The 18,741-nt window shown below is 33.1% G+C and overlaps 1 protein-coding gene and 3 pseudogenes across 1 annotated transcript; 2 read left to right on the top strand and 2 right to left on the bottom strand.

Moving 5' to 3' along the window:
- Positions 1-5,935: 5,935 nt before the first annotated feature.
- LOC102605370 (7-deoxyloganetin glucosyltransferase-like) lies at positions 5,936-7,668 on the top strand (annotated as a pseudogene).
- An 889-nt stretch (positions 7,669-8,557) lies between these two features.
- LOC102605712 (7-deoxyloganetin glucosyltransferase-like) lies at positions 8,558-10,477 on the top strand (annotated as a pseudogene).
- Positions 10,478-10,730: 253 nt separating this feature from the next.
- LOC102606387 (7-deoxyloganetin glucosyltransferase-like) lies at positions 10,731-12,531 on the bottom strand. Its single transcript, XM_015303374.1, has 2 exons — positions 11,923-12,531; positions 10,731-11,832 (listed from the first exon to the last, which is right to left on the bottom strand). The coding sequence occupies exons 1-2, from the start codon at positions 12,440-12,442 to the stop codon at positions 10,877-10,879; spliced, it is 1,476 nt and encodes a 491-aa protein (XP_015158860.1). The 5' UTR covers positions 12,443-12,531; the 3' UTR covers positions 10,731-10,876.
- A 4,363-nt stretch (positions 12,532-16,894) lies between these two features.
- Positions 16,895-18,526, bottom strand: LOC102606046 (7-deoxyloganetin glucosyltransferase-like; annotated as a pseudogene).
- Between the last annotated feature and the right edge of the window lie 215 nt (positions 18,527-18,741).

Consider the following 18,741-nt stretch of genomic DNA (forward strand, 5'->3'; position numbering starts at 1 on the left):
CTACTTTACGCTAATATAATCTTTGAATGCAGGTCTTTGCGACGACATTTAAGAGCAATACTACATCACGTATTTAAGGAAGAGAACAGAATAGAGGACATGCTGGCGAAGGAAGATGCTAGAAACCCCACTGTTTTTGAAGCATAAAGCACAAACATCATTTTTGAGGCATAAAGCACAAATATCGTAATTGCACTCCTCTATTTATATTTTAAAATTTATCATTAAATACTTATGAATTTTCTATGTTAAGATTACAGATATTAATCAATAAATTAAATTACTGACGAATTTAATTCAATGATTAATTTCCTTTAGAGCACGGCTTAACTTATTTCTTGTGTTGGATTCATAAATCCACTTGCCAGGTTTGACACGATGAAAGCTTATAAGCTTCTCAAAAAAGGCATGTCATCATTATCTATATTGAGACATGGATTCCATCAAGTAACATATAATTTCACCAATATATATTATTATCATCCAATCTACTAGTCATATTGACTCATATGAGAATCTCACCTTTTAATAAATCAAAATAATAATTAATATATACAGATCATGATAGTTATATCAGGATTGACAATATAAGTATATTTAACAGTTTAGAGCATATGTTTTTGTTAGTCTGTCTAAAACAACTATCTCTACTCGGTCCTGTTCAATACATACAAAATGCACTAGCACAAGAAGTTGAAACTATACCGTTCCCATAATCAAGATAAATTATACATAATCTTGTTCTACAATCGTACCGATGGCATGCCCAATTTCTATATTAGATTGTGAACAAATAAATTTTATACTTATAAGAACGATGATTTAATCCTTGGTGTATAGGCTAAAAACTCTATACACTAAATCATCTACTATACAAGTAAACAGACACCATAAACGAATATATGATCTATTTTTATTGTTATGTAGTCATCACTGAAATAAGTTTCCACCCTATTGTACTTGGCAGGCTCCTTAGGGAGAACACACATGAGATCCGCTGCAATATTGCTTATGCGTGTCCCTCTTATCGATTATTAATATCCCGAGATCCAATACAACTAAAGATTTTCGCTCAACCTTTGTTTCGCCTAAACAATTTCATTGCCTCACTCCGCTCGCCTACAAAAAACGTATTTCATTCGCCTACAAATTTTAAACATATGGTTACTAGTATATATCCCAATAATCTTCCACTTAGACATTTAACCATCACAAATTATTATATTGTATTATATCTAAATACGTAGTTAATAGTATATACCATAACAAAAATAAATTATATAAATTGAAACGAAAGGAGAGAGGATAACTTTTTTATTGAAGTTTAGAAACCTACCATCACAACTTGTAGTTCTAGTCTAGTGAAGGAAGTTGTTACGTGTGGTAAACTTGTGATGCATAACAATTGACACAAAAACGATAAATTAGGAAAATGATTTGTTCTCTTTGTACCATTTGATTTGTGGTTATAAAATATACAAAGGGTTAGTGACAAACTGACAATTAGACAATTAATTGTCAGTCTCAGTCATTTGTTTTACTTTTGAAACTTAATGTAATACTAATATATTCAAATTAATTAAAATTAATTTGAACTGATAAGCTCAGTGATTCATGTCCTTGTATTTTAATGTTTCATATCTATCAATTGAACATGAAAGACACAAATAGCCAAGATTAATATTAGGTGTAATATTTTGTACGCTTCTTTCGTGTCTTCATTAAATTCCATAGGATAAATTAAAATTCAACTTTATACCTATCCGTTCATTTCACATTTATAAGCATAATATTATTTCTACTACGTACTGAAGTTGAGATTGTGTGTGCCTTAGAAACACTGCAGGCACACACAATGGGAACTTTTTTTTATTAGGAAACCTTATGCCTTAATGGCTATTCTGAAGGCCATACCACAACTAATACTCTTATCCGTGGGAAATGCTCTTCTAACTATGTAGTGTATTCGCTAATTTAGTTTTTTATTAAATTCTAATTATTTATCAAAAAAAAAATATGTGAATCTATGTGGGAGATTTCGAGAGAGAGGTGAGTGAGATTTGATGGAGAGAAAAGATGATGTGTGTATCTCAATTGAAATTGAGATACAAATTATATATGATATTCAGTCTATATCTAACCTCTCTTATCTCTCCTTCAAAACTTTTGATTCTTCTCTCCTCTCTCTTGATCTCATTTGTCTCTCTCCTCTTTAAAATTATTGCTTTTTGTTATGCAGAAACTAATTACCATAAAAAATAAATTGTTTAGACTCAGTATATTGATAACTTATAAAAAGATTTATAAGTTACCTGTTATAGTCCGTAAAAATAAAAAGGGAAAATTGTATGAAGTAACAAACAATTAATTCAAAATAAATGTTATAACTACAATTTCAATTAATTCTAATTCGTAGCTAACACTTTGTCATTCGCCTCCCTCCCCAGAAATCTCGCTCGCCACTCTCCCTCTCCTCTTTCACTTTATACAAACACAAATGTATAAATGGTGTTTGAGTTTGTATAAAGCGAGAGAAAACTGTATATACAAATACAAATACATATCTATTCGTCCTATACACTTATAATTATACAATACAAAGCTTCCTTTGTATAAAGCGAGAGAGAGATTTGTATACAAAAATACAGTTACATAGACATATATAGATTTATATTTAAATACATATAATATACCTATACGACTGAAAATTACAACGAAAAAAAATATACTTATACAACTTACAACCAAGTCAGTTTCTTATTTGTATATAGATTCCAAATATATACTTATACAATTGGAATGAATACGAAATATACAGATTAATAGCTCCATAGCAAACAAAAAATTTGTTGCAATTATGCAAACTATAACTATAACATACAAATATGATTTTTATGTTTGCTAAACCTAAAATTTACTCCTTTTCTTATACTCAGATGAAAAAAAACCATTAAGACAATGTTTGAATCATTGTATCACCCCTATATATATATATATAATTTTTTTTTTCTCTGATACACATATATAATATTTTTTGATATATAAATATAATTTGATGTATCAATATGTGTCAATCAAATAAGAAAAGAAGATTCAAAAGCAAAAAAGAGTCTGACACATTAGATACATACTTGGTGTCTAGTGATAAAAAAACTGATGAATAATTTTTTTTGATATACCAATGTTAATCCAAAAAAAAAAATTAATCAGTAATTAGCAAGAACAGTTAATTGAATTTGCGTGGGGACTTGCAAATACTAAAATGGATTTCTTGTTGAGAAAATCAACACATCGTGATGCCAAACAATCAAATTCCTCAATTGATGTATCTCAAGTTCACATGAGAAAGGAAGAAGAAAGTTCTGGAAGAGCAAAATGGAAAATAAACTGTTTCATTGAATGTAAAAATTGAGTAGTAATTGTTACATGTGACTCTATATATATAGATACACGAATTGTAAGCTAGATAACAAACTTATGCAAAATCTGACTTTCTGTAACCAACTCTAACTAGCAGTAACAATGCTAACTAATTGTGTGACTCACTAACAGTAATAACTAACTTTAACTAACTTATATTCTCATCACTTGTGGATCGTTAGATCCGATTTAGTCATGGGTGATTCAGCCATTTTGCCACATGAATTTCTCGCGGAGACTAAGGAAAGAGGTTTATTAGGTGGTTGGTGTCCTCAAGAACAAGTTTTAAGTCATCCGTCAATTGGAGGATTTTTAACACACTGTGGATGGAATTCGACTTTTGAGAGTATATCACATGGTGTGCCAATGTTGTGTTGGCCTTTCTTTGCAGATCAACAAACAAATTGTTGGGTTAATTGTAATCGTTGGGGTGTCTGGATGGAAATTGATAGCAATGTGAAGAGGGAAGTGATTGAGGAACTTATGAGAGAGTTGATGGCTGGAGAAAAGGGTAAAGATATGAAAGAAAATGCATTGAAGTGGAAAAAATTAGACAGAAAAAGCTATAAATTCTTCAGATGGATCATCTTACATGAATTTTGACAAGTTGGTTAGCCATGTACTATTAGGAAATTAAAGGGTCTTTCACCTTAATTTTCTTACATCAGATTAACAATAGGTTCAAAGATTAAGTTTTGTGAATGTCATGTTTCTCTTAGGTTTTACTTTGTACTTGCAATAATTGATGAAAATATACTTTTCCATTCTTGTTAGAAAAACACCATTATTTCGGATGGAAATGATCTCTTATGACCACTTACAAATTGAAGAAAAAGAAAATGACATTTTCAGATTTTCTACGGAACAAAATTGTCAGACCATGTCATTGTCTTATGAATATATTTTCAAGCACATGTGACATGCCTATACACATCCGGATGGCAGGCTGAGCAAATGACTTGAAAATACCATTTTTCCTTTTATTGGATCAAATTTTCCGTATCTCCAAACCCTTTCCACCTATTTGATAAAAACATATTAGGAATGACTCAAAAATGCGCTTCTTCCACCTGTTGTCCCTCAATTAAAATGCTGAGGCTTTGGGATTCTTGTTAAATTCCACCAAATTCCCAATTCATTGAATGAGGATGGCAACAATACCAATCAACCCAAGACAAACTTAATGTTCTGATATCGGCCTCTAGCTAAAAAAGAGTACTTTGTTGTTATCTTTCAATTATTCATCTATATAAAGCAGCAATCATCACTTAATCTACCCATTTGTTTGCGTGGTGGATTATCTATTAATTCATTCTCGGTGTTTAGGCACCTCAGCATGTTCTTGGAAAAGTCTTCATAGAATATTAACGGGGTGATTTACAAGAATGACCTTGACGATGGGTGGTCTTGAATTTATGATACACACTTACTTCATGGACAAAACTTGAAACTACTGAACGTGACGAAAGTTTGTCCATGGGGGTAAACAGGAGTCTTCACTGGTTGCAATGGTGTCACTAGTATAACTGGACGTTGCCTGTTCCAAAAAAAATTAAGTTTCGCCGATTCTTCACTTTTGATGCAACATGGTGTCGGATTTTTCAAAAATACACTACTTAATACTATTTTTGGAGAATCCAACACACACCGGTTGACATTTTTGAAATGTCCTAACAACCTAGCCAATAAATCAAACTTTACCTATACATATCGATAAGTTCAGAATCAGGCAAAATTCATGTAATTTGCAACGTAAATATTATTAGAAACATTGTATCACTCCTAAATGCATACACATATAGTGTTTTTCAATAATAGGTGTATCAATTTTTTTGATACACAAATATAATTTGAAAATAGATATATCAATTTTTTCAGATACACATAATTTTTTTCTGACATATAAATACAATTGGCGGTATCAATATATACCAATCGAAGAGGAAGAGTAAAAAAAAAATGAAGAAGAAGAGTTTGAACAACAAATCAAGAACCCAGAATATAAATTTTCTATACATCAGTGTTAATTCAATAAAAATGAATCAATAATTAGCAGTTACCCAAAAAATATGAAGAAACAAAATTTCATTGATAAAATATCTACAAATAAAATACGAAGAAACAAAATTTCATTGATAAAATAAACAATATGGGTACAAATCTTTTTATCCCTGGACTCTTCTCTTCTAATATTTCTCCATGATTCGAGAGCCGTTAGTAGCATTTGTAAGTATAAGTGTGTTTCAGACTTTCAGTAAGATAAATATTTTCTTACATTTAAACATTTCATTTTACCTTCAATGTCACGCTTTTTGTAATCACAAAATTGTCCTAATATGTTTCAAATCACAATTTTCACCAACTCTTTCTTCTTCTTTTTTCTCTCGAACTATCTATGCAGAATCAAACATCGCTTAAATTAAATTGAAAGTGATAGAAATTTTGTGTTTAGTGGTCTATATAAGTGAGCAAACCCCTTACGTCTAATATTCACAATTTCTGAGAGAGAAAAAAAACAGGGCAATATGAATCAGCCTCATGCAGTATGCATTCCATTTCCAGCACAAGACAATATTAACCCTATGCTCAAATTAGCCAAACTCCTCCATATCCGAGGCTTTCATATCACCTTTGTTAACACAGATTTCAATCACCGTCGATTGCTCAAATCACGGGGTCCCAATTCCCTCATTAGCCTACCCTTCTTTCGTTTCGAGTCCATCCCTCTAACGAGGATGCCACACAAGACGTTCCGTCTTTGTGTGAGGCATGTAAGAAGACGTGTTTGGCCCCTTTTAGAGACCTCGTCACCAGACTAAATCATAATTCCAATTCCCCTTCTATTACTTGCATAGTCTCTGATGTTGGTATGAGCTTCACTCAGCAAGTTTCTGAGGAATTGGGTGTTCCTAATGTTGGCTTTTGGACTGCTAGTGGTTGTTCCTTGTGGGCGTTCACACAATATCCTAAACTTGTGGAACAAGGTTACACTCCAATAAAAGGTATGAAAATAACATGTCTTATTTACTATTCTCTCCAGTCCATATTAAATGAATTGTTAGGATATAACATACGGATTAAGAAAAATATTTAAGGAAGACCTAGAAAATGTAAAATAGTTAAGTTGGTAGTCTCATAGTTCTAGCTTAGACCTCTAAGTTCGTTGAGTATCAGTGCATAGATATTATTAAGATCCATAAATTTTAGTACTTGGTACTAACATTCCGAAATTAATTATTATTTCTTTTTACTGGTTGAATTTCAGATGAAAGTTGTTTAGACATGATTATAGATTGGATACCTGGCATGGAAGGCAAACGTCTAAAAAACATGCCAAGTCTCATCAGAGCCACACCTGATGAATCAAGCTATACTGCAGTCAAATTTATAATAGAAGAAATCGTGGAAAAAATTCCCAAATTCTCTGCACTCATTTTGAACACATTCGACACGCTAGAGAGTGACGTTTTGCAACAAATTGCAACCAAGTTCCCTGTAGTTAAGTATACTATTGGACCCTTACATCGCTTTATGTTGAATAATCCAACTCAAGACGAAGACTTGAAATCCATCGGTTCAAATCTATGGAAAGAAGAAACTCACTGTCTTGAATGGCTGGACACGAAGAAACCAAATTCTGTTTGTTTATGTAAATTTTGGAAGTGTTACAGTGATGAGCAATGAACAGTTAGTTGAATTTGCATGGGGACTTGCAAATACTAAAATGAATTTCTTGTGGATTGTTAGATCCGATTTAGTCATGGGTGATTCAGCCATTTTTCCACATGAATTTCTCGTGGAGACTAAGGAAAGAGGTTTATTAGGTGGTTGGGGTCCTCAAGAACATGTTTTAAGTCATCCGTCAATTGGAGGATTTCTAACTCACTGTGGATGGAATTCGACTTTTGAAAGCATATCTTATGGTGTGCCAATGTTGTGTTGGCCTTTCTTTGCGGATCAACATACAAATAGTTGGTTTAATTGTAATCGTTGGGGTGTCGGGATGGAAATTGATAGCAATGTGAAGAGGGAAGTGATTGAGAATCTTGTGAGAGAGTTGATGATTGGAGAAAAGGGTAAAGAGATGAAAGAAAATGCATTGAAGTGGAAAAGATTAGCAGAAAAAGCTATCAATTCATCAGATGGATCATCTTGTATGAATTTTGACAAGTTGGTCAGCCATGTACTATTAGGAAAAGGTCTTTCACCTTAAATTTCTTACATTTCATTGACATGTTAAGGTCCAATAGTTCGAAATTGTACTTTACTCTTGCAATAATGGATGAAAATAAACGTTTCCACTCATTCTAGAAAAACACTATAATCTCTTATGAGCACTTACAAATTGAAAGAGAAAAAAAATGACATTTTCAAATTTTCAGACCATTTCATTGTCTTGTGAAGATTTTTTTCAAGTGCATGTGACATGCCTATATGGATCATGGATATGGAAGCGGGGCAACATAGGTTGAGGCCTAACCGGTAAATATTTCATTTTTAAAAGGGAAAACAATTAAAAATGCCCATAACGTATTAGAAATAACTTTAAAATACCATTGTTCCTTTTATTGGATCAAATTCCCCTCCCCAAACTTCAAAATCAATGGACTATAACACACGAAAAATGAAAAAATTCATATTTCGCGTGTTTCTTATCTGTGACGTTATCTTCACGTTTGAAATTGCCCCTAAATAAAAATGCTGAGGCTTTGAGATTCTTCTTAAATTCCACCCAATTACCAATTCTGGAAATTAAATTATTTATTGTCATTGAATAAGGTGGGCAACAATACCAATCAACCCCAAACAAACTTAATGCTCTAATGTTGGCCTCAAGCTAAAAAAAAATATATTTGCTGTCATCTTTCAATTATTTCATCTATATAAAGCAGCAATCATCCCTTAATCTACCAATTTGTTTGCGTGGTTGACTACTATCTATTAATTCATTTTTGGTATTTAGGCACCTCAGCACGTGCTTGGAAAAATCTTCATCAAGACATTGAAGGGTAAAGAGTGATTTACAAAATTGACCTTGAAGGTGTGTGGTCTTGAATTTTTGATACTCCCTTGCTTCATGGACAAAACTTTAAACTGACGAGGGTTTGTCAACAATCTTGGTAGATAATCAAAGAGCTTCTGCTGTCGGTGGGTGGTTATTACCCATATATGCCGCCCGTCTGGCCAATAATTATGTTAGCAAAAGTTGGGTCACTGTGTATCTTTCATATCTAATTTGCGTAGCATCGTGCATCTTTATGGTGACTACTCCATGGGACAGGCAGGGGTCAAAAGTTCAATACCAACCACTTTCAAGATCATTGGATTGTAATTTCCAAATGGTCTATATAAAGGGAGTAAGCTTGATTAAAACCTGGTACAGCCCATCCCAATATTCACAATATGAGCCAGGCAGAGGAATCCATATTGTCCAAGCCACATGCAGTATGCATTCCTTTCCAGCACAAGGCCATATAAACCCTATGCTCAAATTGGCCAAACTCCTCCATGTCCGAGGCTTTCATATAACCTTTGTTAACACAGAGTTCAATCACCTGAGATTACTCAAATCCCGGTGTCCCAATGCCCTTGATGACCTATCTTCCTTTCGTTTCGAGTTCATCCCTGATGGACTCCCTCCTCCCTCTAACGAGGATGCCACACAAGACATTCCGTCTTTGTGTGAGGCATGTAAGAAGTCGTGTTTGGTTCCTTTCAGAGACCTCATCACGAGACTAAACACTAGTTCTAATTTCCCTTCTATTACTTGCATAGTTTCTGATGCTGGTATGAGCTTCACTCATCAAGTTTCTGAGGAATTAGGTATTCCCAATGTTGGATTTTGGACATGTAGTGGTGGTGCTTTGTTGGCTTACATCCAATATCCTAAACTTGTGCTGGAAGGTTATACTCCACTAAAAGGTACCAAATAAAGTTTAATTTCTTTTACAATTTCTAATCTAGTATATACTTACAATTTCTTTTTAACTGTTGAATTTCAGATGAAAGTTATTTGACCAATGGCCATTTAGACACGATTATAGATTGGATACCTGGCATGGAAGGCATCCGTCTAAAAAACTTGCCAAGCTTCATCATAGCAGTCAATGAACCAAACTATATTGTACTCAAATTTATAGTAGAAGAAATCATGGACAAAATTCACAAATTCTCAGCACTCCTTTTGAACACTTTAGACACGTTAGAGAGTGATGCTATGAAACAAATTGCAACCAAGCACCCTGCAGTTAGTTATACTATTGGACCCTTTCACTCTTTGTTGAATAATCTAACTTCAAGACAATGATTTGAAATCAATTGGTTCAAATCTGTGGAAAGAAGATACTCACTGTCTCGAATGGCTGGACACAAAGCAGCTAAATTCTGTTGTTTATGTGAATTTTGGAAGTATTACAGTGCTGAGCAATGATCAGTTAGTTGAATTTGCGTGGGGACTTGCAAATACTAAAATGAATTTCTTGTGGATCGTTAGATCTGATTTAGTCATGGGTGATTCAGCCATTTTTCCACATGAATTTCTCGCGGAGACTAAGGAAAGAGGTTTATTAGGTGGTTGGTGTCCTCAAGAACAAGTTTTAAGTCATCCGTCAATCGGAGGATTTTTAACTCACTGTGGACGGAATTCGACTTTTGAGAGTATATCATATGGTGTGCCAATGTTGTGTTGGCCTTTCTTTGCAGATCAACAAACAAATAGTTGGTTTAATTGTAATCGTTGGGGTGTTGGGATGGAAATTGATAGCAATGTGAAGAGAGAAGTGATTGAGGAACTTGTGAGAGAGTTGATGATTGGAGAAAAGGGTAAAGAGATGAAAGAAAATGCATTGAAGTGGAAGAAGTTAGCAGAAGAAGCAGTCACTTCTCCAAATGGATCATCTTATATGAATTTTGACAAGTTGGTTAGGGAAGTGCTATCGCCAAAAGGTTCTTCACTTCTTCCAGTAGATTGACATGTTGAAATAATGTTGTACCTTTTTCTTCTCTGGTTTTTTGTGTTCTAAATAAACATGATCTGGAGTCTCTAGATTAAAGAAAAAAACAACTTGCAGCAGATGGTACTTGGTAAAACATTTGTTGTATAATTTATACTTTCGAATTTCTTATTTCAGCTTCCATAAGCCGTCCCTCTGTAGCACACTTTACACATAGTTCTAGTCAAAGTGGTACAAACACTAGTCCTGTCTCTGGTATAGCTCGGTTGTATAATAGTAACTCGAAAAATAAAACAATAATCTGTTACAATCGATAAAATTATACTAGTGTAGAGATCTTTTATAGTATCAACAATATACTGATAAAAGGAAACATACATTATCATATATCTCAACCAAGCTAAACTTAACAACCAATTAATAGTGATGCATAGTGTTACAATAATACAATATACTGAAAGAAATAAAAAAACAAACAGTGTATCTGTTTGCTAGAGAGAATGTTACTTAACGACCGAGTGTTTAGGAGAGAGGAGAATTTCATTGATCAATTTGTCTATATTCACATAAGATGATCCTGCTGGTTTTGCAGCAGCTTCTTCAGCCAATATCTTCCATTCCATTGCCTTTTTCTTCATCTCTTTGCCTTTCTCCCCGGTCATCAGCTCTCTTACAAGGGCTTCAACTTCACCCCTCTTCACATTATTGTTAATCTCCATTCCAATCCCCAACTTGGTGCAACAAAACCAACAGTTAGTCGGCTGCTCTGCGAAAAACGGCCAGCAAATCATTGGCACCCCACTGCTAATACTTTCAAGGGTCGAGTTCCATCCACTGTGAGTCAAGAACCCTCCAATTGCGGGGTGGTTGAGGACTTTTTCTTGTTGGCACCAGCTTGCTAGCATCCCTCTTTCTTTAGTTTCCTCCACGAATTCGGGTGGAAGAATTGCTTGTTCTCCTAATACAACATCAGGCCTTATAATCCACAAAAAATCCAACTGGCTATTGGCAAGTCCCCAGGCGAATTCGATAAGATGGTTCATAGTCATAACAGTAATACTTCCAAAATTAACATAAACAACAGAATTTGGTTTCTTGGAATCCAACCATTCAAGACACTTTGGTTCTTCTTTCCAAAGATTGGATCCCAAATCCGCCAAATTCTTGTCATCAACATGTTTCACAAGCAAATTTAATGGTCCAATTACATACACCGGAGGAACAAGTGTTTGAAGTGATTCAAGAACTTCCTTCTCTAATGCCTCAAATGAATTGACAACAATAGCAGAAGCATATTTTTTCGATCTCTCCGTTTCACGTATGATAAAGTTAAGCATGAAATCATCTGGATTTGCAGTCCTAAGAAAACTTGGAAGATCCTTTAAACGTACGTCTTTCATACCCGGTATCCAATCCAAAGTCGTCTTCTCTAAGTACCCATTTGTCAAGTAACTTTCATCTGAGGATAAAATAAAACTAAGTCAACAAGAAACAGGGGATACCTTTAAGAAGATAAAATTGAGGCAGAGCATTTAAAAACAGGGGATACCTTTAAGTGGAATGTATCCTTTATCAACAAGGTTACAATAATGCATGTAACTTAAAGTCCCACAAGCAGCAAAAGTCCAAAAGAAAACTTGCGGGATACCCAATTCTTGGGCAGCAGTTAGAGTGAAGCTGATTGAACCATCGGAGACGATGCACGAGACAGGTGGCACCTTAGATGAACAAGTATTATTGAGCTTGGCTAGTAACTCTCTGAAAGGACCTAAACAAGTGGTATCTGTTGATTTACATAAAGCAATAATATCTTGTGTTGCATCAGCATCACATGGTGGAAGGCCATCAGGAATTGCCTCAAAACGGAACGATGGCAAGTTCTTGAGACCGTCAGGGCCTCGAGACTTAAGGAGACGCCTATGATTGTATTCAGTGTTGACAAAAGTGATGTGAAAGCCTTTGTGATTGAGGATTTTGGCTAATTTTAACATTGGGTTAATGTGGCCTTGGGCAGGATATGGTATGCAAACTGCATGAGGCTTATCAAGTTCAGCACCAGTGGAAGCCATTTTTTACCTTATCTTTTGCTTCTCTCAGAGTGATGGAAAACGAAAGCTATATATTGGCTATTGTTTTGGAAAGAGGAAGAGTCTGCTGAAACTTATAGATATTTAGTTAAGAAAGAGAATAAGTGCAACTTGTATGCAAGTAAAATCTGTGGTTTCTTATTTATTTTTACTGTTTGATGATTAAACAAAAATATATACAGTGGCTAGAAATTTCGTTAGAGATATTCAAGATTTGAGATATATGTATGAGAATTATTTTTTGACATGTATATTTAGTACAGTATAATTTTTCAACCAAGGATATTCCGACTAATCACTCTATACTACATGTGGCTACGGCACTATATATATAATCTAACAAAATACTACAAAAATGAGACGGGGTGGGAAGTGGGGATTCAAGGGTGGTGGGGGTGGGTGAGTGGTCAAGGGTTGAGGGTTGGGATTATTGGGTGGTAGAAAATTTGGCCTGAATTTGACAAGAAGATTATAGTATTCTTTTTATTTAAAGTTAAATTGATTTGTTTTCCATTTTTTAATTAAAATGTATTAAAGTTAAAAGGGTAAAAATGTTTAAAAAGGTAAAATGCCATATTTTTTTTTAATTTTCTGGCCAAAAGAATTTTTCCAAAACTTAAATATGTTACTTATGAAATTTGTTTCGCTACTTTTAGGAACTTGTTTTCCGAAAAAAATGTTTACCATTTGGGCACAAAATCATTTATTGAATTGTACCTTCAAGTTACGTTTGTGTTCCTCATCAGTTTGAACATCTCGGTCATGGGTTCAACCAAAGTTTTCATATATATAAAAAAAAGAAGATTTATCTGTGAAGTGAAAATTCAAGCATTAAAGTCCTTGAGTTGCCTTCAATATTATCCCTTTCCACAATAAAGAACTTTAGTAAACAAGTCATGTAATTAGGCAGTTTTATTCTTTCACACAACCTGTTATATCTACTTCTATGTTTTTGTAATTTCAAAACACAATCCTAATTTTCATAAATATTGCCTATTTTCAATTTTATATATAAAAAAAATCAAATAAAAAATAAAAATTGTAATCCTCCAAAATTAGCATTTAAAACTTATGTCCAAACCCATAATTGTAATCAAATGGTTTGAATAGAAATCGATTCAAACCGAAAAATCAAATCAAATCATTTAAATAATCAGTTTTTTATTTGAGTTCGATTTAGTTTTACATTTTTAAAATTCAATAATATATGGTTGGATATTGATTTTGTTCAAAAAAATTCAAAGAAATAACTTAACCGACAAATTATATACATATTTATTATAATTTATTTCTGAAAGCAAAACATAGACCTTGATGGATACTTCACAGTGCACACATGTGTTGTTTTCTGATTTTTTTGTGGCTAGATAAATATTAAACTTCTTCAAGATTTGCATAGCCATAACGAGAAGCTAGTGGGTTGTTTGATTATCCTCAGTTGGTTAACTAATTTGTTTTTTCTATTTCTCCGCGTTGTCTTTTGATTTTATTTTTGTGTATGGCTAATAATCGAACAATCAAACTAAATTGAATAGGTGTATATTATATTTAATTTGCTTTTTATTTTTAATAATTTAAAAAACGATTAAACCAACTTGATTTTGATTTAAAATAGACCCAAATTAACTCGTGAACATCCCCTAATTATAATTAGGGCATAAACCGTCACCATAAGATGATGGATGTTTTGTTGATTTGTTTGACAAGTATGGACCTTTGAAGATGGACGACTTCTTGAGCTTTTGCTTTAGAGATGGAGGTGAAGAAGGTTTAGGTTAAGTTAGTTGGGTCGAGTTTGGGTTAAAATAGTTAATTGGGAAATTTTAATTAAAATCGGATTAATTTGAGCTAATTTGGAGATTTCCGTTAACATAGGGGCACAAATGATGAAATTAGTAACGGCAGGAGTAAAAATAACTTCATTTTAACGGTAAGGACATAGTCAACCAATAAAACAAAATTGAGGGATATTTTTGACCCTTTTCCCATATATCAATGCAGAAAACTTTAAAATGTCACGGTTCAAACTATCAATTGTATGTGCTTACGTTTTATAGTTATCTAGTTGAGTTTTTTGTCCTCTATTAATTAGAACGTCAAGACGAGCTAGATCTGTTGGATTGACCCAACTCAACCCATGATTTCAAAAGGTCGGGCTGAAGTTTTGAAGCCCATTTAAAAGTGAGAGATTTTTAAGCATAGCCTGAGTAAGACAGCTAACCTATGAAACTTGAACAATGTGGGCCGACCAGTATGCCAAATAAAAATAAAATAGAATATTAATAGTAAGTAAATAACAAAAGGAATTCAAACTCAAATTTATTTTGTTATATTGTTATTCGTTAACTATTTAGTTTGCTTATTAATATTTCTATTGATTTAAGTGGTATCATATCAAACGTTATTTAGTTTTATAGAATTTTATGTCCAAAAAGATTATTTTCTTGTACGGTCATATCCAAGATATTTAAATAGTAACACCATGTAGAATTTATGTTACTATAATATTTTAAATTAGAATACAAATTTAGAAATTATATATATATATTTTATTTTATTTTAAAAAGCTAACCCCCCACAGCGGGCAACCCATCTAGTGATGGATTGAGCTTGACATATTTTGACCCATCAAAATAAAAATTCAATCCGATTTGATTTCTTAAATTCCAAAGCCCGTATAAACTAGTTGGGATAAGCGATACCATATCAGACAATTGATATTGGCAGTTCTATTATTGATTATGTGAAAAATAATAAATAGAACCAATAGAAATTGATATTTTGTCAATAAAATCATGAGCTCAAACATATTTCTTTATTTTGTTACTTCTAACATTCCTAGTTCTTATGAAACGTGATACTTCCAATCTGATTCGATAGTCCACAAAAGATTTGTTTTTTTTTGGGTTCATTCATTACAGCGACATGTTTATTGTTTCATGGAAAAATCATAAATAAAAATAAATTCGAACACACGAGATTTATTGTACAAGTAATGTACTACATAAAATAATTTTTCAAGCAGGGTGAAAAACTATAGGATAAGTCAAGAATTTGATTGGATTTAGAGTGTTGCATCCTAAATAAATCAAAGTATCAATTTTAATTTTTAAAATGCATTTTTTTTTTTATAGTTATCACATTATTAAATAGGTGTTGAAAATTATATTTTGGATAAAATGACTATGAAACTAGGTAAATTTTGGATGACCATGAAATCTAACGACTAACCAAAGTTGGATGACTTTTGAGAAATAAAGCAAAATTAAGTGACTTCGATGATCAATTACTAAAAATTGAGTGACCATTTAAGTATTCAAACTATAAATAAAAGAACATTCAATTTGTTTCATTTTATATGATACTCTTTTCTTAGTTATTTATTTCGATATACATATAATATTTTCTCTATCCACTTTTAAATGTCACATTGGGCATTTCGAAAGTCAATTTGATTAATTTTCAAAGTTAAATTAGATTACATTAATTCAATATTTTAAACAAAAAATTTAGATATTCAAAAACTATACTAAAAGTACTATAAACTCCAATTTTTTGCATTTCAATATGATGAAAAAATACATCGTAAAATGCTAGTCAAAGTTATTATCGTTTGAGTCTAAAAAAAAGAAATTATAACAATTAAAAGTAGACGGAGGTAGTACTACTTTATATTTGAAAAATAATTACATTTTAAACTTCTCATCTCATCCCATCATTCATATCATATTTAAACTCACAAATTTCATATTTTTAAAAATTCCATGCAGATCAAATATCGCCATATAAATTAAAATAATAAAAAGTAAATCTGTGTTGACTAGTCTATATATATGTGAACAAAACTTGCTTAAAGCCAACAAGCTACAATAACCTGTTACGTCCTAATATTCACATTTTCCTTATCTCAAAGTGCTGGGAAACGAAAGATATATATTGACTATTATTTTGGAAAGAGGAAGAGTACGCACAAACTTATAGATAAATTATTTATTATACAATGTAGTGTAAAATATAAATTTATATAATGGGTCACTTTGTTACGTAATTAGAGGTATATTTCTTGATAAACATTACTCCCTCCATTTCATATTAATTGAATTGTTGAGATATTTTTCATTTTTCAAATTAACTTAATTGTTCAATTTTCAAGACTATTTTTAAAATGTTCTTCCAATTTTACCCTTCATTAGTTAGTATTAGAATTAGTTATTTATTAGTAATGTTTAGTTATTTTAATCATAAATTTGACAATAATTAATAAGGATAAAAATGGAAAGTTATGCCTAATTTATGTCTTAATCTTTTTTGAAAGGGTGTGAAACACCTCAACAATTCAATTAAACAAGAGAGCATTTTTATTTCATTTATTTTGTATAACGTAACGAAAAAATGGAAAACCAACCAACTATTGATTAGTACTTCTACTTTTGCCTAGTGGTTTATGGAGGAGAGGAGAATTTCATTGATCAATTTGTCTATATTTACATAAGATGATCCTGTTGGTTTTTTAGCAGCTTCTTCAGCCAATCTCTTCCACTCCATTGCCTTTTTCTTCATATCTTTGCCTTTCTCACCAACCACCAACTCTCTCACAAGACTTTCAACTTCATCCCTTTTCACATGATTGTCAATTTCCATTCCGATTCCCCATTGGGTGCATTTGAACCAACAATTAGTCTGTTGTTCCGCGAAAAACGGCCAGCAGATCATTGGCACCCCATTGCCGATACTTTCAAGAGTCGAATTTCATCCACTGTGAGTCAAGAACCCTCCAATAGCAGAGTGGCTGAGGACTTGTTCTTGCGGGCACCAACTTGTCAACATCCCTCTTTCTTTAGTTTCTTCCACGAATTCGGATGGAAGAATTTCTTTTTCCCCTGATACAATATCAGGTCTTATGACCCATAAAAATTCCATCTGACTATTGGCAAGTCCCCAAGCAAATTCAATAAGCTGGTTCGCGGTCATGACAGTGATGCTCCCAAATTAACATAAACAACAGAATTTGGTTTCTTGGAATCAAGCCAGTCTAGACACTTGGTTTCTTCTTTCCATAGATTCGATCCCAAGCCCTCCAAGTTCTTGTCATCGACAACATGTTCCATAAGAAGATTCAAGGGACCAACGACGTAGATTGGAGGAAGAAGTTTTTGAAGTGATTCAACAACTTCTCCCTCCAATGTCTCGAACGTATTGATAATGATAGCAGAAGCATTTTTTGATCTCTGTGTTTCTTGGATGATGAGCTTGATCATGTATTCTTCGGGATTTGTAGTTCTTAGGAAACTTGGAAGATCCCTCAAACGTATTCCTTTCATGCCTGGTATCCAATCCAAACTTGTATCCAAATATCCATTTGTCAAGTAACTTTCATCTGCAATTCCCAAAGAAGATCAACCAAAGATGATATAAACCAAATTTAAAGCCACAAGATACTTTAAAGAGTAAATTTTCGCAGCATTTTTTTACTCTTTTCCGTGATACAGGGGATTGGACATGTATACCTTTAAGTGGAATGTATCCTTTCTCAACAAGATCGCGGTAATACATGTAACATAATAAACCACAAGCACTTGGAGTCCAAAAGAGAACTTGAGGAATACCCAAATCTTGAGCAGCAGAGAGAGTGAAGCTCATTGAACCATCAGACACGATGCACGATACACGTGGTACGTTAGTAATTTTGAGCTTTGCAAGTAACTCTTTGAAAGGACCTAAGCATGTAGTTGTTGTAGATTTACAAAGAGAAGAAATGTCTTGAGTGGCATCAGGGTCACATGGTGGGAGGCCATCAGGAATGGTCTCGAATCGAAAAGATGGCAAACCATTGAGGCTATGGGGGCCTCGAGACTTAAGGAGACGCTTTTGGTTGTGTTCAGTGTTGACAAAGGTGATATGAAAGCCTTTGTGATTGAGGATTTTGGCCAATTTTAGCATTGGGCTAATGTGGCCTTGAGCAGGGTATGGTAAGCAAACTGCATGAGGTTTGTCTGAATTTTCAGCATTAATGGAACACATTTTTTTTGGTTTCCTTATTTGAGTGAAATATTTTTGCAAGAGGAAGAGAGTGGGTACATTTTATAGACGACCTAGTTAAAACGAGTCAAAATCTTAGGTCATCGTTTGGTGTAATTAATTCGGCGATAAAATTAGTTATCCCGAGATTGTAAGGTGAGATAATAATCATGGGATAACTAATTCCAGGATAATTAATTCCGAGATAACTTATTCTCCAACCTAACAAGCTCTTATTGTATTTTAACACTAGATGTTAACGT

Source organism: Solanum tuberosum, unplaced genomic scaffold, assembly GCF_000226075.1.
Source record: "Solanum tuberosum cultivar DM 1-3 516 R44 unplaced genomic scaffold, SolTub_3.0 scf00404, whole genome shotgun sequence".
Taxonomy (NCBI): Eukaryota; Viridiplantae; Streptophyta; class Magnoliopsida; order Solanales; family Solanaceae; genus Solanum; species Solanum tuberosum.

Excerpts from the sequence above, each read along its gene's own strand:
- LOC102606387 (XM_015303374.1), bottom strand. The coding sequence starts at position 12,442 with ATGGCTTCCACTGGTGCTGAACTTGATAAGCCTCATGCAGTTTGCATA. Across the intron at positions 11,833-11,922 it reads AGGATACATTCCACTTAAAG|ATGAAAGTTACTTGACAAAT; the intron begins GTATCCCCTGTT and ends TTTTATCCTCAG.